Raw genomic sequence first — 26,804 nt, 5'->3', positions numbered from 1 at the left:
ATAAACAATAAATAATATTTTTTCCCTAAACCTTAAATTGTTGAATTTGAAGTGAATAATAAGCCAGGACCCCATAACATCTAATATAGATCAGAGCACATGAATAATAATATATACAGTTCTTACAGTATTGTACTTTCATGACTGGATTATCTTGAAGACAGATTTCCATTTGATTGTTTCAGGGTGCTCACACAGCAATCAACTTCAACATGAGCGATGGTGAGGATATTGGTGTGGATGAACCATTAGTGAAGGTAACTCTTTAAACCTTGTAGAATGTAATATTTGATCATATATTACAGTGAATTTTACCATGTAAATTTGTGTTTTTTTTTACTAAACCTTAAATTGCTGATTTTGAAGTGAATAATAAGTCAAGAATTTCAAGTCAAGACTCCGTAACAACTAACATAGATCAGAGAACATGCAAATTATTATATACAATAATTACAGTATTGTACTTGTATGACTGGATTATCTTGAAGACAGATTTTCATTTGATTATGTTTTTCGCTTCTCAGAAAGCAAACAACTTCATCATGAGTAATGAAGAGCATCTTTGTGTGGATGAACTATCAGTCAAGGTAAGTCTCTCTCTCTAAAATCTTGTAGAATGTAACCTTTGATCACATTACAATGAATTGTACCATGTTAAATAGTTTTTTCACTAAACCTTAAATTTTTGTTTTAAGTATGTAACCTACCCAGTTGTTACATTGCTATTGTTTCGAACCGAACGGCAGCTAGAATTCAAATTTTGCTCCAGCAAAACAAAAAACAATATGGCGGCTAGGAGATACCCCTTCTGCCCACTGGTGTAGGGGTGAGGAACTACTTTAACACAAAACTTCAGTCGTTTCTGCCGGCTTATGCTGTTCACACATGTTTGCAGCAGCTGCTAGAATTCACAATTATTCTGTTACTGGAATCTGGTGATGTACTTAGTGTTTTGTCTTCAAGAATTAGTTAGGACAAGCGAGTACATCTTTTCCAGCTTGTGTTATTTTAGCTACCTTCTTTTCTTTGCAGTATCTCTCTCTCTCTCTCTCTCTCTCTCTCTCTCTCTCTCTCTCTCTCTCTCTCTCTCTCTCTCTCTCTCTCTCTCTCTCTCTCTCTCGAGCTCAGGTAAGAACAGGGCAATTAGAGTTTGCAGCAAAGGTACAAAAGTAGGTTAGCTAAAGAAATTTATGACGCACATAACGTTTGCACCACTTGTAGTGGTCAACTAGAATGAAAAGATTAGATTCTGATAGAAGAAAGCATCCTCAAAGGAAGTAGATAATCAGGATCATGAACTTTCCATTTCTCCCATTAACACCCCTCCTGTTAATCACCTGATTTCCTTTCTCCCAAAGCCGATGCCGTGACCAGCCTCAAAGCCTGTATGAACGTGAAATTCTTGTTAATGCTTTAAGCTGTTGAGAAGTTGGGAACTAATGTAAAATCCTTGTAGGGTAAAGTGACGATTGTTAGTGTTTGTGAAGTGGTGGATGTGGATACTCGGCCTGCTTGTGCTCCTAGGCAAAGGTCCCTGCTAGACTCCCCATCCCCTGGGAGGAAGCATACTGGAGGCCCAAGGGAGGCGAGCGGGGTGTGCTCCCGCTTAGTCGTCCCCTCAGCCGGATCTGATGTCGACTCCCTGACCACTAAGGAGCGCCGTTGCTGTAGACGTCCCCCTGGCTCCCTCGCCACGTCTAGGAAAGGCGTCTCCAGAGAGGAATTTGCGAACCTTTTGAGTTCGGGAGAGTCTTCGGCCAGGCGCCAATGGTCTCCGGGTAAGTCTTGCCGGCTTAAAAGATCTTGCGGTGTCTCGCCTGAGGCAGTACCTAAGAAGCGAGGAAATAGAACTGGAGAGTCACAATCCACCAGCGGCGCATTCTTGCGCCTGAAGCTTCGACTCATTCATTGGCGCCAACTCACCTCTCGTCTGCCAGACATATCTCGGGCAAGAAGTTCAGGACCTTTTGGCGATTTCCATTCAAGTGAAACTGGATAAGATTTTGGGTCTTGTGCAACCCACTCAGAACAAGACTCATTCTCTGGTAGTCTTTTCCTCTACACACTCGGACAGAGAAGCAGACGAAGAAGGTGATGAGGAAATAGAACAGGAGAGTCACAGTTCCACTGCTTACAAGAAGCTTTTGAAATTTTTGAGAGTTTTCCGGATTCGTTCTCTCATGTAGCGCCTTCCCCTGCGGACTCTTCTCTCTCGAGGGATTGGAAGAAGAGTGCTTCACACTTACGAAGATCTTTTTGTCTTTTTTGGCACGGAAAGCACTAAAACGGATCGATGCTTGGCTCCTTAAGAAGACTATCTTCTGTTTTCCTTCTTCCAGATTGACGTCTCGGAGACAACCCTGCTACGAGACCGGAGAAGCCTTCTGTTTGGGAGTTTCTGCTTCCTCCCAGGGAGACTTCTCGGGGCTTATCGACGCTTCGAGACATTCAGCTTTTAATTCGGCAAAGGTTATATTTTCTACGCTCGAACTGGACACCTGTTGAAGCACATCTTTCGTATTTTTGAGGTGGTCAGTGTTCTTTTTTGGACTGGTCCATTGGAGCATGGGGCTGCAAGATTTCTGCATGTTCTCCTTTGAATGAGGAGTCGTATACGGGTGTATTGGAAGTCCTTAACGTTTTAGATTAAGGAGTTATCGACGCTGCTTCCGGACTGACTGCTGTGTTTTCTTTATGCATCCTTAAAAAGAGAGAATTATGGTGTTCTTTCCTTAAGAAGGGAGTGTCAGAGTCATTGGTCGGCCTTGTTTTTTGCACCTCGTAATAATAACAACCTGTTCCAGAGGAACTGTTAATGGAGATTTCTTTGGCTCTTCAGAAGAAATCTACACAGGATTTCCTGTCTCAATCCTCCAAAAGACCAAGAGAGACTTCGATTGCTTCGCCAGTTGTATGGCCGACTTCGTCGTCGTCTTCTATCTTTAGCGCTAAGTGGCTGATCTTTTCTTGTACTTGAACAAGACGAAGCTATTATCAACAGAGGACCCTCGTTAAGATGGGCTAATAGGGGGGGACTAGGGTGTCCGCCTTAGCTGATAGTCCGGGTTAACCGGCGATTATATATATACTATATTTCATTATTCTTTATAAAGAGGATGCATAATAAACCAACGTAGAAACGTTTGAATTAAAGCGCATGGTAAAAGATTAACCCTTAAACGCCGAGCCTCTATTTATGAAAGTGTCTGCTGTATGTAGTTCGGGAGTTAAGCGCTGGGAGTTATTTATTTATTTAAGGATTTATTTATTTATTTATTTATTTATTTATTATTATTTTTTTTTTTTTTTTTTTTTTCAAAAATCACGTTTAGACGTTTAGATTTTAAGAGTTCATTTTTGGCTCCTTGTTTTGACATTGCCTGAAGTTTAGTATGCAACCATCAGAAATTAAAAAAATATCATATATAAATATTGAAATATATGACAGCCCGAAAAAAAATTTCATATATAATTGTATACAAATCGCACTGTGAGCAAAACGCTTAAAGCTAATGTTATTTTTTTTTTTCTCTTGGTTAAAGGTAATGTTATTTTTTTTCTTTGTATTGTACACTAAATTGTGATGATTTTGGTATATAACAAATTGTAAAACGATCAAAGCAACAGAGAAAATATTATCACAAAATGATGCATGAATTCATAATGTGCGGATGTAAAAAAATTTGTCAAAAATTCACCATAAATCGAAATATTGTGCTAGAGACTTCCCATTTGTTGCAAAATGAAGGTAATTGATTGAATATTACTAGACTGGAAGTGTTTAGCTTACAATTGCAGTTTTCGACCGTTTCGGTCGAGTTAAAGTTGACTGAAGGTCAAATTTTTTCTATTTATCGTGATTTATATGAAAATATTTCAAAACTGATAAAAGCTACCACTATGAGTTATTTTTTGATGTATTTTACATGAAATTGTACACATTTCCATATATAAAACTTTATGTAACGGCTAATATAAAATGGTGCAAAAATTACGACAAAGTGACGAAAGAATTTCTGAAATTTTTGGCCGAGTTACCGCGCAGACGTAAGGAAATGAGTTTTTTTTTTTCACCATAAATCGAAATATTGTGCTAGAGACTTCCAATTTGTTGCAAAATGAAGGTAAATGATTGAATATTACTAGAATGTAAGAGTTTTAGCTTACAATTGCGTTTTTCGACCATTTCGGTCGAGTCAAATTTGACCGAATGTTGAAATTTTTTGTAGTCGACGTACGGTACGTCCGGTTGTCACCTGACGGACAGTTTTAATCGACTTACGATACGTCCAGTTGGCGTTTAAGGGTTAATAAAACATGATAAAATGGATAGAATGCAACCAAATACGTAGATGCCTATAGGTCGAGACATAAACGCATAATTGTTAAGAAAAATGAAGTAGTCTCTCCAAAATGAAGAGTAAGATTTTTTCTTTTTTATTTATATATTCATGATCACAATGATTGTAACTCAACTTGTGAATTTTAACGATAACTAAGACTATAAAATACATTTCATCATATTTCTTGGAGTTTTTTTTTTTTTTTTTTTATATATATATATATATATAACCACCAATGTCATTATCAGTTTGCAATCGTAAATCTGAGGACGTTCCGGAATAGGATTCGTAAGTGATGACGCAACACCACAACAGACAGTTGTGGGATTTTTCATACCACTATATTATGTTAAAATTGTTGAATTCATGTTTTCATGAAATAATTATACAAGGCAAATTACTAAGTAATATTTTGCCATCAGCAGTTAAAAAATCCAGATCATGGCAGCGTTCAAAATTAGTATCGCCACGACACAATTCTATAAATAGAACAGAAGGAGAGGGCTGTCATTGGCTAGCAGATCTCCATGGCAACCAGCCAGCCAATCTGGTTGTAGCTGTAGTCTGTCTGAGAAAGAACTTTTGCTCAGAGAAGCTGACGACATACGTGTGTACGTATTGAATACAAAACGTAGTTTTTAATAGTGTATGTATTTTACTGGTTACATGAAGGATAGAATGAATCCCTTCTTATTCTTCTTTTAACGTGCCCTTTTCCCCATTTTGTATGGGGTAAGCACCATGCCTTCTTTTGAAGGACTTTGATTTGGCTTTGATCAGAGAATCTTCAGCACCAACATATGTTTTCTTTTTTGGCTTCAGAAGATATTTGCCAAAGCTGCATTGACATAGCTTTAAAACAAAATTCTTCTCTTTAACCTCCCGAAGATAGAACTACGCTGCTTAGAGGTAACTGACAATTCTCTCTCTCTAGCCTGTCTCTCATGTCATTTGCCACGTAAACACAGATAGAATTACGCTGCATGGAGGTAATTGACAATTCTCTCTCTCATATGTCATTCGCCACGTAAACACAAGTATTGTTCGGTAACTCAGATTTTGTCTTCATAAAGTTGAGCTTTGTCAAGGTCTTTTCTTTCCTAAAAAACATGCAAAACATCGCACTGTAGCTACTAGTCAGGCAGCAGATAGATAATCCTATCAACGCTTAGTGATTGGCTACGATACTTCAAATGAAGGTATGCACCATACGCAAGTTAAATCGGTTACAAGTTAGAAACATTCAGATTCAGTAAGGTATAAATACAGAACAGTATGTATAAATAAAATATAATGAAAAGTTTTTTATTTACCTTTGGTAAATAAAAAGGAAAATAGTACGCGACGAGCAGAGGAACAGTATCTTAAATCGTGGTCGAACATTAGGTATTTTAAATCGGCTGACCCTCCTTGGTGAGTGTCTTATACGATAGCTGGCTCAACGAGGGTCTACTGTACCGCTACCATTAAGGTCAACTCTCCGAGTGGCCAATGAAGAATCAGAGGAATTTATTTCTGGTGATAGAAATTCATTTCTCGTCACAATATGGTTCAGATTCCACAATAAGCTGTAGGTCCTGTTGCTAGGTAACCAGTTGGTTCTTAGCCACGTAAGATAAGTCTAATCCTTCGGACCAGCCCAAGGAGAACTGTTGACCATTTCAGTGGTCTAGTTAAACTAAGATATACTTAATTTCTACCATTAAGGGGTACAGGGCTGTTGGGTTCAGTGCTTCGATACCATGCTATAAATTGGTCTGGTGACAAAGATTTGTCAGATAAGGAGAGCACGGAAGGACCAAGATTAATAGGCTGGAACTTGAACGTGGTTCTGAAGTGGCTTAGGAATGATAGATTCGATCCTCTCAGGACAGTGTCTTTGAGGGAGGTGATGAGAAAGACGTTAATTTTAGTAGCCTTAGCTACAGCGAAAAGGATAAGTGAAGTGCATGCCTTAATTTAAAAAAGTAGGTTTTGCAAATGGAAACACTATCTGTTCCTTTAATATGAGTTTTATGGCCAAGAATGAAACCCCATCCAGGCCTCGGTCACGGTCGTTCGAGACTCGTAATCTGACAGATCTAGTTGACAGAGAAGAGGAGAGACTCGGCGCTGAATAATCCCGATGGGTTCCGGCGCTTGGTCTTCTAGACTTAAATTTCGTCTATTAGAGGTAACTTGGACCATCTCTCGTGCCTCTGTTAAGAATCCTTCCTGACCTCTCTCAGAAAACGCGTTGGCTTTCTTTATTCGGAATGTAATAGTGGAGGCTCATGACAATTTGGATGATGCGAGTGCAATGTTTTGAAAGTTAAAACCCATGAAGTATGAGCGGTTGCGACCTCACTGGCCTTCAGACACAATTTGTCTCTTTTTCTTCTATTATACAAGCGACCTTTGGAGGAGTAGGTCAGTGTTCGCCTCGCATTATCTATGAGATATGGAGACAACAAACGATATTGTAGCACCCTAGGTCCTTTCGTAGTGGCTGGCACGGTGATAAGGAAGTGCATCCTTCCTTAGTGTCCCCTACTCCTTGATGCAGGTTTTAGATTCTGCTGTGGAGTCTGGGGTACATGGTGCTGTGCGTTTGGGAGTACCTCTCAGTCACTAGTTTTTTTAAGGGGTTTAATTTTGGTGTAAGGCTAGTGGTGATACCCATCGATTGGTTTTATATTTTTTGGTTGGTACTGCGCCCTGAGCAGGGGTATGTGTTTGGTCATCCTCCGTGTCCTACGAATCCTTCTAGGTCACAAGGATAATTTACTTAGCAGGGGTATGTGTTTGGTCATCCTCTGTGTCCTACGAATCCTTCTAGGTCACAAGGATAATTTACTTGCTATAGACATCCCATGGCTCCCTCGCCACGTCTTGCAGTTAAGAGCAGCTCCATATTTAAGAGGCAGAATCATAATGGATTGCTCACTTAACAGGCAAGGAACTTACAACACTTCTTTTACCCAATAAAAGAAGATTAACACAAATTTAATATAGTTCTATCTATTCATGGTCCCCCCTCCTGTAGTGTGGGAATCAGCAATATAACTACTGGGTAAGTTACATACTTAAAAATGACATTTTCGTAATAAAATAAAGTTTTAAGTATACTTACCCAGTAGTTACATGATCGAAGCCCTCCCTCCTCCCCTCTCATGCATGTAGGGCATAAACGACTGAAGTTTTGTGTTAAAGTAGTTCCTCACTCCCCCACCAGTGGACAGAAGGGGTATCTCCTAGCCGCCATATTGTTTTTTGTTTTGCTGGCGCAAAATTTGAATTCTAGCTGCCGCTCAGTTCGAAACAATAGCAATGTAACTACTGGGTAAGTATACTTAAAACTTTATTTTATTATGAAAATGTCATATTTTGAAGTGAATAAGTCAAGACTCCATAACAACTTACATGGATAAGAGCACATGCACATTACTATATATACAGTAATTACGGTACTGTACTTGTATGACTGGATTTTCTTGAAGGCAGATTTTCATTTGATTCTGTTTCAGTCTGCTCACAAAGCAATCAACTTCAACGTGAGTGATGAAGAGCATCTTTGTGCGGATGAACCATCAGTGAAGGTAAGTCTCTCTCTCTCTCTCTCTCTCTCTCTCTCTCTCTCTCTCTCTCTCTCTGTAACCTTTGATCACATATTACAGTGAATTTTACCATGTGAAATATTTTTTTCACTAGACCTTAAATTGTTGATTTTGAAGTGAATGACAAGTCAAGACCACATAACTAACACAGATCAGAGCACATGCATATTATTATATACAGCAGTAATTACAGTATTGTACTTTCATGACTGGATTATCTTGAAGACAGATTTTCATTTGATTCTGTTTCAGGCTGCTCACAAAGCAATAAACTTCAACATGAGTGGTGAAGAGGTTCTTTGTGTCGATAAACCATCAGTAAAGGTAAGTCAGTCTCTCTCTCTCTCTCTCTCTCTCTCTCTCTCTCTCTCTCTCTCTCTCTCTCTCTCTCTCTCTCTCTCTCTCATATTACAATGAATTTTACCATGTGAAATAGTTTTAACTAAACCTCAAATTGTTGAATTTCAAGTGAATAACAAGTGAAGACTCCATAACTAACATAGATCAGAGCACATGAATATTATTGTATACGATAATTACAGTATTGAACTTGTATGACTGGATTATCTTGAAGACACATTTTAATTTAATTCTATTTCAGGCTGCTCACAAAGCAATCAACTTCAACATGAGCGATGGTGAGGATATTGGTGTGGATGAACTATTAGTGAAGGTAAGTACAGTTAAATTCACCATGTAAAATAGTTTTTTCACTAAACCTTAAATTGCTGATTTTGAAGTGAATAATAAGTCAATACTCCATAACAACTAACATTGATCAGAGAACATGCATAATAATATGTACAGTAATTACCGTATTGTACTTTCATGACTGGATTATCTTGAAGACAGATTTTCATTTTATTGTTTCAGGGTGCTCACAAAGCAATCAACTACGACATGAGTGATGATGTTCTTTGTGTGGATGAACCATCAGTGAAGGTAAGTCTCTCTCTTGTAGAATGTACGTTTGATCATAAATTACAGTGAATTTTACCATGTTAAATAATTTTTTCACGTCAAGACTCTATAACAACTATCAGATCAGAGCACATACATATTACTATATATGTAATTACAGTATTGTACTTGTATGACTGGATTATCTTGAAGACAGATTTTCATTTGATTCCTTTTTCAGGCTGCTAACAAAGCAATCAATTTCAACATGAGTAATGAAGATCTTTGTGTGGATGAACTATCAGTAAAGGTAAGTCTCTCTCTCTCTCTCTCAATGAATTTTACCATGTAAAATAGTTCTCACTAAACCTTAAATTGATAATTTTGAAGTGAATAACAAGTCAAGACTCCATAACAACTAACATAGGTCAGAGCACAAGCACATTATATTAAGTAATTACAGTATTGTACTTGTATGACTGGATTATCTTGAAGACAGATTTTCATTTGGTTCTGTTTCAGGCTGCTCACAAAGCAATGAACTTCAACATGAGTGATGAAGAGGTTCTTTGTGTGGATGAACCATCAGTGAACGTAAGTCTCTCTCTCTCTCTCTCTCTCTCTCTCTGAAATCTTGTAGAATATACCCTTTGATGACTCTCTCATTAAAACCTTGTAAAATGCAACCTTTGGTCACATATTACAATGAATTTTACCATGTAAAATAGTTTTCACTAAACCTTAAATTGTTCATTTTGAAGCGAATAACAAGTAAAGACTCCATGACAACTAACATAGATCAGAGCATGTGCATATTATTATATACAGTAATTACATTACTGTACTTGTATGACTGGATTTTCTTGAAGACAGATTTTCATTTGATTCTGTTTCAGGCTGCTCACAAAGCAATCAACTGCAACATGAGTGATGAAGAGGATCTTTGTGTGGATGAACCGTCAGTGAAGGTAAGTCAGTCATTCTCTCTCTCTCTCTCTCTCTCTCTCTCTCTCGTAGTAATCTTTGATGACTGTCTCATTAAAATCTTGTAAAATGTAACCCTTGATCACATATTGCAATAAATTTTACCATATAAAATAGTTTTTTCCTAAACCATAAATTGTTGAATTTGAAGTGAATAACAAGTCAAGACTCCAAAACTAACATAGATCAGAGCACATGCATATTATTATATACAGTAATTACATTACTGTACTTGTATGACTGGATTTACTATTTTTTCACTATTTAATTGTTGACTATGAAGTGAATAACAAGTCAAGACTCCATAACAACTAACATAGATCAGAAGTATATGCATATTATATACAGTAATTACAGTATTGTTTATGACTGGATTTTCTTGAAGACAGATTCTCATTTGATTCTGTTTCAGGTTGCTCACAAATCAATCAACTTAAACACGAGTGATGGCGAGGATATTTGTGTGGATGGACCATTAGTGAAGGTAAGTCTCTCTGTCACTCTATCTCTTTAAAATCTTGTAGGATGTAACATTTGATCATACATTACAGTGAATTTTACTATGTAAATTAGGTTTTTCACTAAACCTTAAATTGCTGATTTTGAGGTGAATAACAACTGAAGACTCCATAACAACTAACATAGATCAGAGAACATGCATATTATTATACAGGTTGACCATCAGTAGTCCGGAACAATCGGTGATCTGGCACAAATTTCGGCCAGAGTAATTTCTAATGTTTCTACAATAATTTTCAAATTTCCCGGGTCACTGCGCTAACTCGCTCGCCAGCTGCTTCGATTTGGTGGTGCAGTGTGCTGCATTAACAAACTGGAGGTGTTTGTAAACACAGGCATGCTTTTGCTGTTCCATGTTTTATATTTATTGTTGTCTTTTGGCCTACACTATGGTATATCGTATAGGCTTTATATACGGTAGCCTAGCCTACATTATACTGAACTCTATTCACATAACAGTATTATATGAACGTCAACATAACGAATGTGCATCTTTTTCATGGATTTTTTAAAAAGTTATGCTTTACTACATTGTATCCAGTCGTGTATATTCTCATATTGCTTTTGTATTATAAATTGTGATCAATGTTTTGTTTTGGGAATCGATAACGAGGTGTTTATTTCGTTGCATTTAACTCAGTTCAGAGCGCTTTTCTTGCTTCTAGTAAGCGTAAATGAATATACAGTAGGTACTTTATTTATTTGGGACAAGGATATTTTTCGCTATACGAAGTGTTTTTAAGTCGAAATTATAACTTAAATACGTCTCCTTGTGAAATTAATTTAGCTATTTTTTTCGTTAATATATGACGTTCACGGGAATCGCGGCTGGCCATTTTGGGCCATGTTTGTTGTGTGTAAAAAAAATCAAGATTCAGTTTGCTATTTTGTCTTGATTTCATCATAATACGAGGTTTATGTATTTATCTTTTATGAGCATGCAAACAGCAGTTATTTGTACTCACATGCCCAGTAGTTTTGATTAAAATACATTCTTTCCAATTTTATTTACGGTCGAGTTTCATCCATGTTGCCGATGCACGATAATTTATAGTCATTAGCAGCTTGAACATTATTTTCTCAGCTTCAGCTACAACTTTCAGCTTAAAGTTACTGTAGCAGTATATTTCCTTGCCGATCTTTTCTCCAAAGCAAATAAGGGTATAGTGTAAAAAATATATCAGTCCTGTTGTACAGTGCTTAACGTCATTTGTAACATAACTAAGTGTTTAACCGTACGATGGTTGAAATACAAGCAAAACAGTTGTTGTCTGGTACGATTATTAGTAAAACAAAAGTTTCCCGCTCGGTTATTTATGGCTGTACGCATTTACGCAAGAGAATAACGTTATTAACAATACTTTTATCATTCTCTTTTACCTTTTGAACTAGCAGATGGAATAAAGAGATGGAGGAAAAGAAGTTGGTCTATTGTAAGTTGGTCTCTCTCACTGCCTGCGCGAAATCTAAAAATATTTCTTAAATATTTTCGTATCAGTATTAATTGCTAACCCCACCGTAAACTCAAAATATCGTAAGTCTAACTATCGTAACTCGAGCACTAGCTGTTTTTGGTAATTGTCTTTTCTTTAATAACCAACTTGTACTGATTTATGGGACATTTTAATTCTAGGATGAGATGCTTAGCTACCGGGTTTCGTGTATTCTAGCCTAGTAAATGGCTAATCCGGCACCCTCTAGGTCCCAGTGATGCCAGATTAGTGATGGTCAACCTGTATACAGTAATTACAGTATTATACTTTCATGAATGGATTATCTTGAAGACAGATTTTCATTCGATTCTGTTTCAGGCTGCTCACAAAACAATCAACGTCATCATGATTAATGAAGCGCATCTTTGTGTGGATGAACCATTAGTGAAGGTAAGTCTCTCTCTCTCTCTCTCTCTCTCTCTCTCTCTCTCTCTCTCTCTCTCTCTCTCTCTCTCTCTCTCTCTCTCTCTCTCTCTCTGATCAGATATTATAATGAATTTTACCATGTAAAATAGTTTTTTCACTATTCTTTAATTGTTGACTATGAAGTGAATAACAAGTCAAGACTCCATAACAACTAACATAGATCAGAAGCATATGCATATTATATACAGTAATTACAATATTGTTTATGACTGGATTTTCTTGGAGACAGATTCTCATTTGATTCTGTTTCAGGCTGCTCACAAATCAATCAACTTAAACACGAGTGATGGCGAGGATATTTGTGTGGATGGACCATTAGTGAAGGTAAGTCTCTCTCTCTGTCACTCTATCTCTTTAAAATCTTGTAGGATGTAACATTTGATCATACATTACAGTGAATTTTACTATGTAAAATAGTTTTCACTAAACCTTAGATTGTTGATTTGAAGTGAATAACAAGTAAAGACTCCATGACAACTAACATAGATCAGAGAACATGCATATTATTATGTACAGTAATTACAGTATTGTACTTGTATGACTGGATTTTCTTGAAGACAGATTCTCATTTGATTCTGTTTCAGGCTGCTCACAAAGCAATCAACTTCAACGTGAGTGATGAAGAGGATCTTTGTGTGGATGAACCATCAGTGAAGGTACTCTCTCTCTCTCTCTCTCATCTTAAAACCTTTGATACAATGAATTTCACCATGTAAAATAGTTTTCACTAAACCTTAAATTGTTGATTTTGAAGCGAAATAAGTCAAGACTGAAAATTTTGCTAGCCTAACCTATCCTTATATTATTCAATTATGTGATCCACTCACCTGTTTACGTTGTTCTTTTTTCTCTATGGAATCCAGGTTACGACAACAAAAACCACAAACAGACTTACAACCCAACCGTTATCGACCTAACCTTCAGAGAGCTCTCTCTACCTTTCCACCATGCTTTCAACACTCCCCGCCTGTGTTTTCATTTTTCTCCCTTCCGCCATTTTCGTCCTGTGACGTCACTTCCTATGACGTCACAACAATAACATACTTTTTAAACAAGGAATGCTTTGCAATTAAAACATCTTATAAAATTAAACATGTGCTTTCTCTTTATATATTCTGTAAATGCCCATACACCTCATCAATGCAGAAAATAAAATAATGACTAACTTATAAAACTAACATATAATCACACTTACCTCCTTCTCCCTCCCCTCCAGCCTTTTCTTATCCTAATCCCCTCTAATCTCCAGTATTCTCCAGTTCTTTACCCTCTACATAATTCCTAATGCTTTCCCCAGAAACTCCAGCTTTGGTCAATACATCAGCTATTTCATGCTTTCCTTTTATCCATCTCACCTCACCTATTTCTCCAGATTCTATTGTTTCTCTTATTGCTGCAATATCAATTTTTAATCTCTTACTACTTACTCCAGTACTTGATTTTATTGCAGTCATTAGGGTTTTACTATCAGTTTTCACCAGTGCTTTTAATTTTCTCCCTCCCACTATCTCTTCCCACAATTGTTTGAAATATATCAATCCTTCTATGGCCTCCACCACACTCACAGCTTCTGCTTCAATGGTGGACTTTGCTACTCTTCTGGATTTTCTGGATTTCCACCATATGGGGCTTCTCCTCGTACCGTCTGTCAATGATATCACATAACCTAATTGAGTCGTCTGTCAATGATATCACATAACCTAATTGAGTATGACCATCTTCAATATTCCCGAATGAAACATCTGCATAGGCTTCCCAATAAATCTTTTCTTCTAACTCATTTATTATCACTTCTCCCATTATGATTTTAGCTTTTCTCACTATCTTAATCAGCTTTCTCATGTCTTGAGTCGTTCCTTCTTTAAAAGCTTTACTTAATTTACTAACATCATATGATATTTCTGGCACAGTATATAGCGATACCCAATTCCACTGTCCTACCACTGACCTATATTCTGTCAACTCCTTTTGTCCTAACACTCTATTACCTGTAAATCTTCTGGCTTCTGGTTCGCTTATAGAATTTATATACTGCCACTGATTAAGACAAATTCCATTTTCCGTATGCTCTACTATTACTCCTATATACTTAAAACTTTTACTTTCTTGTTCTCCTACTTGTAATTTCCCTTTCAATTTCCCAATTGTTTCCTTTAAAAATCCTTCAGTTCCTCCATAGCAAAAATCATCTACACGTGTACATAAAATACCGTTCAATTTATTGTCTTTCTTCCAAAAGAATATATTAGGTTCTAATCTACTCCTCTCGCCTTTCAGCTCCTCCAGTTTTACCACCTTACAATACCATGTCTTTGCTGCATCCTTGAGCCCATAAACAGTTTTCTTCGATTTCCATAATCCACTCCAACCATCTTCACTAGGTGGTTTTAAATATACCTCTCGCTGTATTTCATCACCTTGTAGATATGCAGTTTTTACATCTAAGGTATAACAATTCCAATGTTTCAGTTTTATTACCGTCAAACAAAATTTTAAAATTTCGGCATTGCATGTAGGAGCATCTTTTTCCCATTCAGCCATTTCTTCTTCAAAACCTCTAGCTACCAATCTTGCTTTACATACCCTTTCCCCACCTTTTACCTTTTCAGTTGTTATCCATCTGGTAGATATAGCTTTTTGTCCAATGTCATTTACCTCCTCATATACCTTGTTTTCTCTCCAACTTTGTAGTTCTTTTTCTTTAGCTTCAATTACATTTCTATTTTCAAATCCTAGCAAAACCTCTTCTTCATCTTCAATTTTTTCTACATGATTATAATCTCTTAAGTCGACCAATCCCTTGTCCCCTGACTGTGAGTCTTCTACATTGTACGAATCAGCCCAAGATTTGCTTGATCTTTTCCCTGCAAGACTCAATATCGTCCACTCCTCTACTTGTCCTGTATTTTTGTTTATAGCTCTAACTCTATTTCCCTTTCTGAATTTGGGTATCTCTTCTGTTAACTCACTTTCTTCTGTTACCTCACTTTCCCCTTCATCTTCCAGTGATTCCTCTGCCAAATCTCTTTCTATAGTCTCTTCTATACCAGCATTCCTTCTCCAGCCAATTATCATCTTGCCTTCCTGCTCATCTATATTCCCTTCCTTTGATGCAAGGGATTCATCCTTCACAGTGTGTGTTTTGTCTACTTTAAGTATCTTCTCCTTTTCTGGTGATAGTCTTTGAATCCTAGTAACATGTATTCTCGCTACTTCTCTTAGAGAATCCCCATGTTTAACCACTACTGTTGTACCTGATACTCCCACTACCTGAGCAGGTCCTCTCCATTCATTTTCATTTTCTCTCTTATAGAATACCTCGTCTCCCACTACTGCTTCTTCAAATTTATGTTCTCTGACATTATTGTTTAGAGCAATTCTTATTTTATTACAGGACTCATTTTTGATAAACACTTCTCTGGCCTTATGCATTGCATTCAGTGTACCCCTTACTATGCTTTCTTCCATACCTTTCTCTCTGCTTGCAGGACTTGAACTTTCTTCTCCCATTAAATTAGGCAAAGAAGGATTTTTCCCAAATACTAATTGGTTAGGGGAGAAACCACCATTATTTATTAAGCAGTTCCTAGCACTCACTACCCATCTTAATGCTATGGACCAATCCACATCCTCATCATCTTTCATCTTTCTTAAGCCTTCTTTGATTATGCCTACTGTCTTTTCACACAATCCATTGCTCCAGGGAGATTCTGATGCTGTGGCTAATACTTTAATACTCCACCTTTCTGCCATCCTCCTTACTTTTTCATTTTGAAATTCTCCCCCGTTGTCTGATAATATTTTAGAAGGTGCCCCAAATATAGCAAACCACCCATCAAAAAGTGTTTTTATAATAGTTTCTGGTTTCTTGTCTTTTATCCAAAAAGCCTGACAACACCTTGTTGCCATATCTACCATTACCAAGAACTTTCTCTCTTCTATCTCTCCCACATCCATTGCTACAACTTCATTGAATGTCTTACTCCAAGAAAATCCCACTATTGGTTTAGCTGGGTTTCTTTTATATCTTTTACATACCTCACAACTTGCGATTAAGTCTGTTAGTAACTTTTTTATTTCCTCTTTTTCCTTCTCTCTCACACCATCACTTCACTGTGCTTCTTCTGTTAGCTTCCATATTTTATCTCCACTTCCATGGCCAAATTGTAGATGTAACTTCATCATTGTACCTTTAATTTCCCTTAGACTCTTTTTCCTTCCAACCCTCCAATAATAATTCTTCTACCTTCCTCCTCAAAATTGGTTTTCTTAAATGGCCCTGTCTGTCTTCTCTTAACTTTACCTTCATATCCCCTAATACTTCTATTTTAACACAAGCCTCTCTTAAATTTATGGTCATCCCCATTTTACTCATGGTTTTCTTACCTATTAACCATGGTACGTCACCTTGCAAAATTTCTGTCTTCAAATAAAACTTTTGTTTTTCAATATCACTGGTATTTCCATTGCTCCTCTCGACTTGTATGGTGACTCACCGAAATTAAATACTTTATTAGACTCTTTCTTAGTATCATTCATTCTCCTCAACTCTTACTGATTCGAACCCACAACAGTGCATGCTAGTCACAATTCCTCACAAACTGTTGACTTATATCCTGTGTCTAAAATTGCATCAACCTCTTCCCAAGATTCTTCTATTTTGCTAACTTCTTCTATGTAAACTTTTGTTCTTCTTGTCCAGTTTCTCATTTCTTCTTCTGAAAATTCTGAGGACAATCTCTGGCCCAATGCCATTCCGATTTGCATATAGTACACACTGTTACTTTCCCTTCTCTATTTAAAGGATTTTTTCCATTTCTACCACGATTCACCTTTCCCCGATATCTTTGGTTTTTCCACCCTTTCCCAAAATTCTCACAACCTTCTGATCCCAACCATTCCCCCTCCTCTCTAATCCCTCAAATATTCTTTTCATTATTTGTGACACTGTTTTATATTCCAACTTTTCTTGACCACAGGCTGCTAATACCATTTGTTTTTGATCTTCTGTGAGATTCGATTGTTCTAGTACATGAAAACCTTTTGCTTCCCCTTCAAGCATGCTTTTCCCTAGTGCTCTACTACACTCTGACTCTGCCTTTTCTACCTAATTATAAAATCTCTCATCTTTTCACTAGATTCTCTTTCTATATTAAAATAGTGTTTCATTTTACTGTAATTTTCCATTAACGCATCTTTTAGATACACTTCATCTAGTTTGGATAGGATTATCTTTGAACCCTCGCTATCCTTAAGTTCATCTCTATCTATTCCTTCTGTTACTTCTAAAGCTTTCCCTTTTAAGCTCATTCTTATCTCTATCCCTGGATATTTCACTTCTCCACACACCACAAGCCAATCTTCGACTTGTCCTCTCCACCCTTTATAATTGCCCTGTGCCCCGCTAAATCCCAGACAGTCTCTTCTCCATTTCATCTCCCAAAGTTTACCATCAGATCCGTCCATTTTTAACGAACCACTCTCTGCTACCACTTGAAAATTTTGCTGGCCTAACCTATCCTTAAATTATTCAATTATGTGATCCACTCACCTGTTCACTTTGTTCTTATTTTCTCTATGCAATCCAGCTTACAACAACAAAAACAACAAACAGACTTACAACCCAACTATAATCAACCTAACCTTCAGAGAGCTCTCTCTACCTTTCGACCATTCTTTCAAAACTACTGCCTGTGTTTGTTTACATTTTTCTCCCTCCTGCCATTTTCGTTCTGTGACGTCACAACAATAACACTTTTTAAACATAAGGAATGCTTTGCTGTAAAAGCATCTTATAAAATTAAACATGTTCTTTCTTTTTATACATTTTGTAATGCCCATACACTTCATCAATGCAGAAAATAAAAATAAAATAATGACTAACTTATAAAACTAACATATAATCAGTTAGTTTTCTCAGAGAATGGTTATTAAACTTTATAGGTTTGACATAGTATATGTTATAATTTCAATTGCATTTTCCATCAACCTTTTCAACAACTGAAAGGTATAACTTGCCTGTTGCATATTTACATATCTTGTATTGTTCATAACAATTCCTCACTGTAGAGTAGTTACAAAAATATAAAGTACTGCAGTAAGTGATTGTTAATTATAAGAAATGTAATGAATTATTAGACAAGCTGTAAGTTTGGTAAGCCTCGCTAAATGTTTGAGGATTCATATACAGTCTAGTAAACATTTGTTTCATGACCCTTTCATAGCCACATTATTTTTTGTGATAATATGCATTAGTGTCAAAGTCAAATCAACTGCAAATTGTATAGGTTTTAAGTCAGGGTTAGGTTTGTTGGGAGAGGAAAACCTTGGGTACATGAAGTTTGGAATCCCAGCAGCAATGATTGCTGCAATATAAGATCTTATGTTCTTGATGATCTCTGTAATATAAGATCTTATGATCGTATCTCCACAGTGTATTATAAGATCTTATGATCGTATCTCCGCAGTGTCAGTAACAAAGTTTTTTTTAATGCAGATGCCCAAGTTGATTTGCCAAGATATTAAGCAGTCACAGACATTCTTGGTAAAAGGAATGTCTTGGGAAATATTTCCAACTGTCAAGAAGAGAGAGGCCCCCTTTTTTTTTATATATATATATATAAGATAGGTGAGCTTTTGGGGAACTAGTGGTCAACCTCTTTGCCACTCAGTTACACAGATACAGAAAGTTCCCAGTATTTTCTTCTTTGTAGCAGAGTTATGTTACCTAAGAAGACTGCTTCCAACATTCTCATGAAATCAAGATAAATTTGCCTTACCTCATGTTAGTTTGATTTGCTGAAAGTTCAACCTTTATTTTTGTCGCACTTGGTCTCAAATTGACTCTTGATTTGTTGAAAGATGAATCTAGTTTCTGTCACTTTAGGTCCCAAGATGACCACAGTAGTTCCCACTTTTCTTGCTTAATCTCACATTTTGAGGTATCCTTGACTACTGTAGTAGAGTGTGGACCACCTTCTCTAATCGGTGTCGTAGAAGGTTTCTCTCCAGTTTATTGGTGTGCAGCTATTTGCTAAATAATGATCTCTTAGTCTAGACAAGCTTCTCTTTGTCCCAGCATTGAAGCGTTTTGCTGTTCGTCAAACCACTTCTTCCAACTAAAGGACGTGGACCTGTGCTTAAATGAAGAGAAAGTATGGATTGATGAGTGTCCTTTGAGATATTCAATATAATTTTAATATATATTAAACTTTTCATATATATTGCATATATATTACTTACATTTTGATATAAAGCCATGTTCATAGAATCTTTTAACAATTTTGTGTGGTTTTTTGCTTTGGCTTCAGTAGTGGGTTGTGACATGCCCTTCATAGTCTAACTCTAGTACTCTACTGTTGAGCAGTTGGGAGAAGGATAAGATTGAGACCTCACTCTTTAGACTTTCTTTGCCAGCCTTTGGATTGTTCTAAGTTGGTTGACAAGTTGCACAGCCTTTTTGGCTTTTTGGCTTTCAGTATGCAGGATTCTTATATTGCTTGTTCATGTGTGCTAGATCTATGAACCTTAAAGTTTCTGATGATAAATTTGAAAATTTCTTGGTTCCCCAAATTTTTTGCTAAGAGGCAGGTGAGATGCTTTTATGAGTAGTGCAGTTTTTGTATCACTTTGTGATGAGATCCCAAAAAATGAGGCCAATTTTGGTTCTATATTTGAGTATTATTAGCAGGCCAATGGTGTTAATTTGCAAGAATACCTTTCTTTCTTGTTGACAAGGTGATCACTTGTCAGCTTATTTTGTGAGAAATTTACTGGTACATTCAGAGCCAAGAAAGATTTTATGTCATTTGTATTTTTGTGACTGGATAGTCTTCAATACAGATTTTCCGATTCTCTTATTTTATTCTGTTTCAGACTGGTCCAAAAGTAAAGTGCAACGAGAATGATGATGAGGACCTTCATATGCATGTGCGTGACCTGGATAAAAACTCTCTTTCCTGTGCAAAAAGGAAACTTTCCAGTTTCCTAGCTAAAGACTCTGCCAAGGTAATTCAATCACATTACTATGAATTTTTCGAAGTAAAATAGTAATTGACTAGTACTTTGATTCTAATGATCTATAATCTTGTAAGGGGAAGAGCTTTCTTTTGACATGAGACTTACTCTCCTTTCCTTTATTATTTGGTTGTCCTTGAAGTCATAAGTTTATTGTCTTGTCTCATGTCAGGAGTTGGCTGAGATGGAAACGGCAGGTGAGTGTGTTGCTGACATCAGTGTGAAAAGGAGAAGGACAAATATTACAGACGGAGAGAAGCCACGTGAATCTAATTGTCACTTAAGAGATGGAACTGAGGGATGCACTCAAGAGTGTTCAGACAACAAGGATGATTGCAAGAATTACCTGAAACTGCTCCCTGATGAGAATATGAACAAAGCGTGTGGAGATAATTTCTTATCAATTCCTGGTTCTTCAAAGATCTGTGAGATGCGCCATCCGTTGACCAAAAAGGTACTGTAAATGAGTGTTCGTTATAGCAACCTTGTGATTTTTGTACTTTTAATTTCACAAAATAAATAAGCAATACTTGTTGAATTTATTAGAATAGACCTGTCTGATTGAGTCATTTGAACTTGTCCAGATCATTCGAGTATTTGCTGATGCAGGAGGATCTGAAATGGTAATGCTCCTAATGTCTTTTTTCTGAAATCTTAGGCATATTTTGTGAGTTTGTCTTGGGATTTCATGTTTTGGGTGGGTGTTTTTGCTTATGTTTCTACATTAAATCTTTTAAATTTTAAGTTTATTCTGTCAACGGTTATTAAACTTTAAATATTTCATGGGTTACATGGTACAATATATGTTATAATTTGTAATTGTGTTTCCCATCAATTTTTCAGCCTTTGAAAAGTTTGAAATCAGATGTTACACATGTACATTTTATGTACTGTTCATAAAATTTTCTTAGTGTTGAATACTTATAAAAATATAATAAAGTACAGTAATTGGTTGTTGATTATAAGGTATAACAATGAATTATTAGACAAACCTAAATTTGATAAGCCTGTCTAAATGTTTTAGGATTCACATTTAGCCTAGGAGACTTTTGTTTCCTGCTCATTCGTAGCCACATTATTGTGATAATGTACATTATAGTGTTACAAAGTTAGATAAGTTATAAGTTGTATAGGTTGCAAGTCAACAACTATCTATCTCTGGCTTAGGTTTGTTGGCAGAGAACAACAATGGCATACATCAAGTTTGGAATATGCACTGATGATAGCTGCAACATAAGATCCTATGATGGTATCTCCACAGTGTCACTAACAAAGTTGTTTTAGTGCAGATGCCCAAATTAAATTGCTAAGATGTTAAGCTATCAGCCACAGATATTCCTGTTAAAAGGAATGTTTTAAGAGGCATTTTCAGTTGCCGGGGACAGATATATCCCTAACTTTTTTGCTTGGGAAGTGAACTTTTGGCAAACTAGTGTTCAACCTCTTTGCCTCACATTTGTACAAATACAGTACAGAAAGTTCCCAGTGTTTTGTTCTTTTTAGCAGACCTTATGCTACCTAAGAATACTGCTTGCTACATTCTCAGGGGCACCAAGATATCTTTGCCTTTTCTCCCATCAGTTTGATTTGCTGGAAGATCAACTTAGGTTTTGTCACTCCTTGACTCGAAATGACTTGGTTTGTTGAAAGATGAACCTAGTTGCTGTCACTCTGGGTCTCAAGATGAACTTAGTAGGTGCTGCTTTTCTCTTGTAGCCTGACAGTATGAGGTAGTCTTGACTGCTGTAAAAGAGAGTGGACCATCTTCTCCAGTTGGTGTCGTAGGTGGTTTCTCTCCAGTTTACGCTACTGTGGAGCAGTTTGCTAACTTACAATCTCCTAGTCTGTAAACCAATTCTTCCAACTAAAGGGCGTGGACCCATCTTCATGAGCATTTTCATAGAATCTTTTAATAATTTTGCACTCTTGTTTACTTTGGCTTCATTAGAGATATGTAACATGGTCTTCATAGCCTAAGTCTAGTCCTGTTGAGCCGTTGGGAGAGTCTTGAGATTGAAACCTCACCCTTGATAATTGTTATGGTAGCCTTGGAATTGTTCTAAATTGGTTGAAGAGTTGCACATCCTTTTTGACTTTTTGGCCCTCAGGTTTTAGGGTTCTATTGCTTGTTCATGAGTGTTAGATCTCATAACTGAAAAGATTATGACAATAGATTTGAAAATTTCTTTGTTCACTAAATTGTTAGTTGTGAGGCAGATGAGATGCTTTTATGTGCAATGCAATCCTTGAGGCACTGTGTTGAGATCCCAAAACTCTCAGGCCACTTTTGGGTTTTATATGCAAATAGCACTGGCAGGCAAATTGTGGTAGTGTGCAAGAATAGCAAATGGTGGTAATACTCATAATTTTTTTTTTTTTGTTTTCTGAATTCTTTGGATTTTTTGAGTATCTTGTGACTTCGTGTTGTCGGTGGCATTGCTTGTTTTAACATTAAGTCATTCAAGTTTTTAGTTTTTTCAGTGAATGTTTATTAAACTTTATAGTTTTGACATAGTATATGTTATAATTGCAATTGCGTTTTCCATCAATTTTTCAACCACTGAAAGGTTTAACATGCCTGTTGCAGATTTACATATCTCGTATTGTTCATAATAATTCCTCACTGTAGAGTAGCTACAAAAATATAAAGTACTGCAGTAAGTGGTCATTAATTATAAGAAATAGCAATGAATTATTAGACAAGCTGTAAGTTTGGTAAACCTGGCTTAATGTGTGAGGAATCATATGTAGCCTAGTAAACATTTGTTTCTTGTCACATTCATAGGCACATTATTGTGATAATATACATTAGTGTCACAAAGTCAGATCAGCTGTAAATTTTATATGTTTCAAGTCTGGCTTAGGTTTTTGGCCAGAGAACAACTTTGTGTACATGAAGGTTGGAGTCTTTGCAGTGATTACAGCTGCAATACAAGAACTTATGGTATCTCCACAGTGTCAATAACAAAGTTTTTTTTTTTTTAGTGCAGATGCCCAAATTGTTTTGCCATGATGGTAAGCTGTCAACCACAGACACTCCTGCTAAAAGGAATGTTTTGGGAAACATTTCCGACTGTCAAGGAGAGATAGGTCACTATATATATATATATATATATATATATATATATATATATATATATATATATATATATATATATATATATATATTATATATATATATATATGTATATATATATTACATATGTGTGTGTATATATATATATATATATATATATATATATATATATATATATATATATATATATATATATATATATATATATATTATATTATATATATATTATATATGTATATATACATACATATATAATTATATATATATATATATATATATATATATATATATATATATATATATATATATTATATATATATTGTTTTTAGGGCAGTGAGTTTTTGGGGAACTAGTGTTCAACCTCTTTGCCTCTCAGTTATACAGATACAGAAAGTTCCCAGTATTTTCTTCTTTGTAGCAGACTTATGCTACCTAAGAAGACTGCTTCCAGTATTCTCAGGAAATCAAGATATATTTGCCTTCACCCCTGTCATTTTGATTTGCTGAAAGATCAACCTAGGTTGTGTTACTCTGGGTCTCAAGATGACTATAGTAGTTCCTACTTTTCTTGCTTAGTCTCACATTTTGAGGTATCCAAGACTACTGTAATAGAGAGTGGACTATCTTCTCTAATCGGTGTCTTAGAAGGTTTCTCTCCAGTTTATGCTAATTTGCGGCAGTTTACTAACTAAAGACCTCCTAGGCTAGGCAAGCTTCTCTTTGTCCCAGAATTGAAGCATTTTTCTCTTCAAACCACTTCTTCCAACTAAAGGGTGTGTACCTCTCTTTATGTCATGTTCATAGAATCTAATAACAATGTTGCGCTCTTGTTTGCTTTGGCTTCAGGAGTGGGATGCCACATGCCCTTCATAGTCTAACTCTAGTATTGTACTGTTGAACCGGTGGGAGAGGCTTAAGATTGAGACCTCACCTTTGAGACTTGCTTTGGTAGCCTTGGGATTGTTCTAAATTGGTTGACAAGTTGCACAGCCTTTTTTATGTTTTTGGCTGTCAGTATTCAGGATTCTTCTATTGCTTGTTCATGGGTGCTAGATCTCTGAACCTTGAAGTTTCCGATAATAGATATTAAATTTTATTGGTTTCCCAAATTGTTTGTTGAGAGGCAGATGTGGAGCTTTTATGAGTATTGCAATTTTTGTTTCATGTTGTGATGAGATCCCCCAAAAATTAGGCCAGTTTTGGTTCTTGTATCATTGGCAGGCCAATGGTGGTAGTTTGCGAGAATACCTTTCTTTCTGATTTCAGGAGATGATCACGTGTCAGTTTATTTTGTGAGAAATTTACTAGTTCATTGAGAGCCAAGGAATATTTTACGTCATTTGTATTTTTATGACTGGATAGTCTTGAATACAGATTTTCTGATTCTCTTATTTTATTCTGTTTCAGACTGGTCCAAAAGTAATAAACTGCTTTCTTCCTCCTCTAAGAAAGCTATGAAGGATATTGAAGATGGGCAGTCAGTGAAGAGAGAGCAGGGCAAAGCAACTTTTGCCCAACCCGCCCTCTCATACAATGAAGACGAAATATATTACCCTTATGTTACAGGGGAAGCTCCCTCTCTGGGAGTCGCTGCCTCCTCCCAAGGGGAGTTTTCCAGCCTCATGGAATCTTCCTGTCATTCAGCCTTCGCTCCAGCTAAAGTCTTCTCTTTTGCAGAATTAGACCATCTCATTAAGAACATCTTGAAGGTTTTCAAAGGTCTTAGTTTTTTGGATTGGACAATAGGAACACTTGCTATGAAGATAGAGGACTTCAAGGGCTTGGACTAACTTCACTGCAGATCTTTTCAGTGTTCTTTTGTGTGCTGACAAAGCTATTAGGGACGGCTCTTCAGAACTTGTGACTTTACGTATTCGAAGTTCATAAGGAGAGAACTTTGGTGCTCCTTCACCACCAGAGGAGTCACGTCTACACAGAGATTAGCCTTGATGTTCTCTCCATTGGATTCTTCCCCCCCTCATCACCCAGTCTATCTTGGAAGAGATAACTTCTTACCTTTAGAATAAATCCACCCAAGATCTTGCACAATCGTCTAAACGCCTCAAGAGCTCCTCCTCTTTGTCTTTATCCCCAAGATGAACTCTTTGCTACAGCAGCATCCCTTTCATGGGAATAAGCCCAAATTGCAAGTTAGACCTTGCCCCAATCTCCGCTTTCCACTCGAGACTTTTAAGAACTCCTCCTCCAAGCTGCCATCCAAGAAGTGAACCCGAAGTCCTTCGTGACCAGTGGAAGCCTGACTTCACTTTTTCTGGGGAAGTGGGAGCACAGGGGAGCAAACGGTGGATCGTCAAGGTGTTAAAGGAGGGCTACTGCATCCCGTTCTTGGACAACCCTCTTTTAGTGTCCTCTCCCATCACCTTGATAGCCTACTTAAGAGACTCGGAGAAACATTTGGCTCTTTCGAAGGAGGTATCCTCTCTCGTTTTGAAGAGAGCTCTAGAAGAAGTCGAGAACGTTAACTCCCCGGGCTTCTAGAATCATTTGTTTGTAGTTCCCAAGGCGTTGGGGTTGGAGACGAATCCTGGACGTAAACGCCCTCAATCTCTTCATCAGGAAGATGAAGTTCAAGATGGAGACGAACCAGTCAGTCATGGCCTCCATTCCCCTGGCCGATTGGATGATCACCCTAGATGTGCAAGATGCATACTTTCATATCCCATCTATCCAATTTCCAGGAAGTATCTCAGGCTCTTCTTCCAGGGAAAAGTCTTCCAGTTTCAGTCCGTCTGCTTTGGCCTCTCCACGGCCCCACAAGTTTCTCCCGAGTTCTCTCCCCTCTTGCCAAATGTCTTCATCTAGTCAGTAGAAACATCAGCCTTGACCTGGATGACTGGCTTCTCCGTTCACCTTCGAAGAAGTCCACGAAGGACCTTCAGACAACTCTTATGACTTTTTCAAGATCTTGGAATTAAAAATTTCCAGAAATCCCATTTAGCCCCTGCACAGGAGAATCTTTATTTTGGGGGTGATTCTCAACTCGCGTACTTTTCAGGTTTTTCCATCCCCCAAGACAATCGCAAGCTGCCTCAAGACCTTCTAGGGACTCTGTTGTCTATGAAGACTTTCATCAAGTTGGGCAGATTGCGCACCAGAGTTCTCCAATTCTACCTCAAAGCCAACTGGGACAGGAGAACTTAACCTGACTGTCGTCTTTCCCATCACTCAGGAGATAAAATTGGACCTCCAGTGGTGGCTGTCCAAAGGAAGACTTTCTCAGAGAAAATCTCTCTGCCCTATGAACCCTGACCTAGACTTCTACTGACGCTTCCGATCGAGGCTGTGGAGCCCTTCTAGGGAATCAAGAAGTTTCCAGGATGTGGTCCCCGAAGGAAATCAATCTTCATATCCACGTAAAAGAACTGAAGGCCATTCATCTAGGTCTTCATCATTTTGCAACTTCAATTCGCAGCAAGACAATGGTTGTTCA

General features: G+C 37.0%; 1 protein-coding gene and 2 long non-coding RNA genes across 3 annotated transcripts; all 3 read left to right on the top strand.

Annotated features, from left to right (window-relative positions):
* The first annotated feature begins 183 nt into the window (after window positions 1-183).
* On the top strand, window positions 184-7,922 carry LOC136837805 (uncharacterized). The gene is made up of 3 exons (XR_010852780.1): window positions 184-257; window positions 525-587; window positions 7,850-7,922. It is a non-coding gene; the product is annotated as an uncharacterized lncRNA (long non-coding RNA).
* Window positions 7,923-8,189: 267 nt separating this feature from the next.
* LOC136837806 (uncharacterized) lies at window positions 8,190-8,878 on the top strand. Its single transcript, XR_010852781.1, has 3 exons — window positions 8,190-8,263; window positions 8,541-8,612; window positions 8,813-8,878. It is a non-coding gene; the product is annotated as an uncharacterized lncRNA (long non-coding RNA).
* An 861-nt stretch (window positions 8,879-9,739) lies between these two features.
* On the top strand, window positions 9,740-25,143 carry LOC136837802 (uncharacterized). The gene is made up of 9 exons (XM_067102710.1): window positions 9,740-9,807; window positions 10,236-10,307; window positions 12,154-12,225; window positions 12,514-12,585; window positions 12,846-12,917; window positions 20,137-20,268; window positions 20,450-20,731; window positions 21,121-21,130; window positions 24,761-25,143. Exons 1-9 carry the CDS (start codon window positions 9,763-9,765, stop codon window positions 25,141-25,143), a joined length of 1,140 nt encoding a protein of 379 aa, XP_066958811.1. The 5' UTR covers window positions 9,740-9,762.
* The last annotated feature ends 1,661 nt before the right edge of the window (window positions 25,144-26,804 follow it).

The sequence above is a fragment of the Macrobrachium rosenbergii genome, unplaced genomic scaffold (genome assembly GCF_040412425.1).
Source record: "Macrobrachium rosenbergii isolate ZJJX-2024 unplaced genomic scaffold, ASM4041242v1 13864, whole genome shotgun sequence".
NCBI classification, from domain to species: domain Eukaryota; kingdom Metazoa; phylum Arthropoda; class Malacostraca; order Decapoda; family Palaemonidae; genus Macrobrachium; species Macrobrachium rosenbergii.
This window is presented reverse-complemented; position numbering and strand designations above follow the sequence as displayed.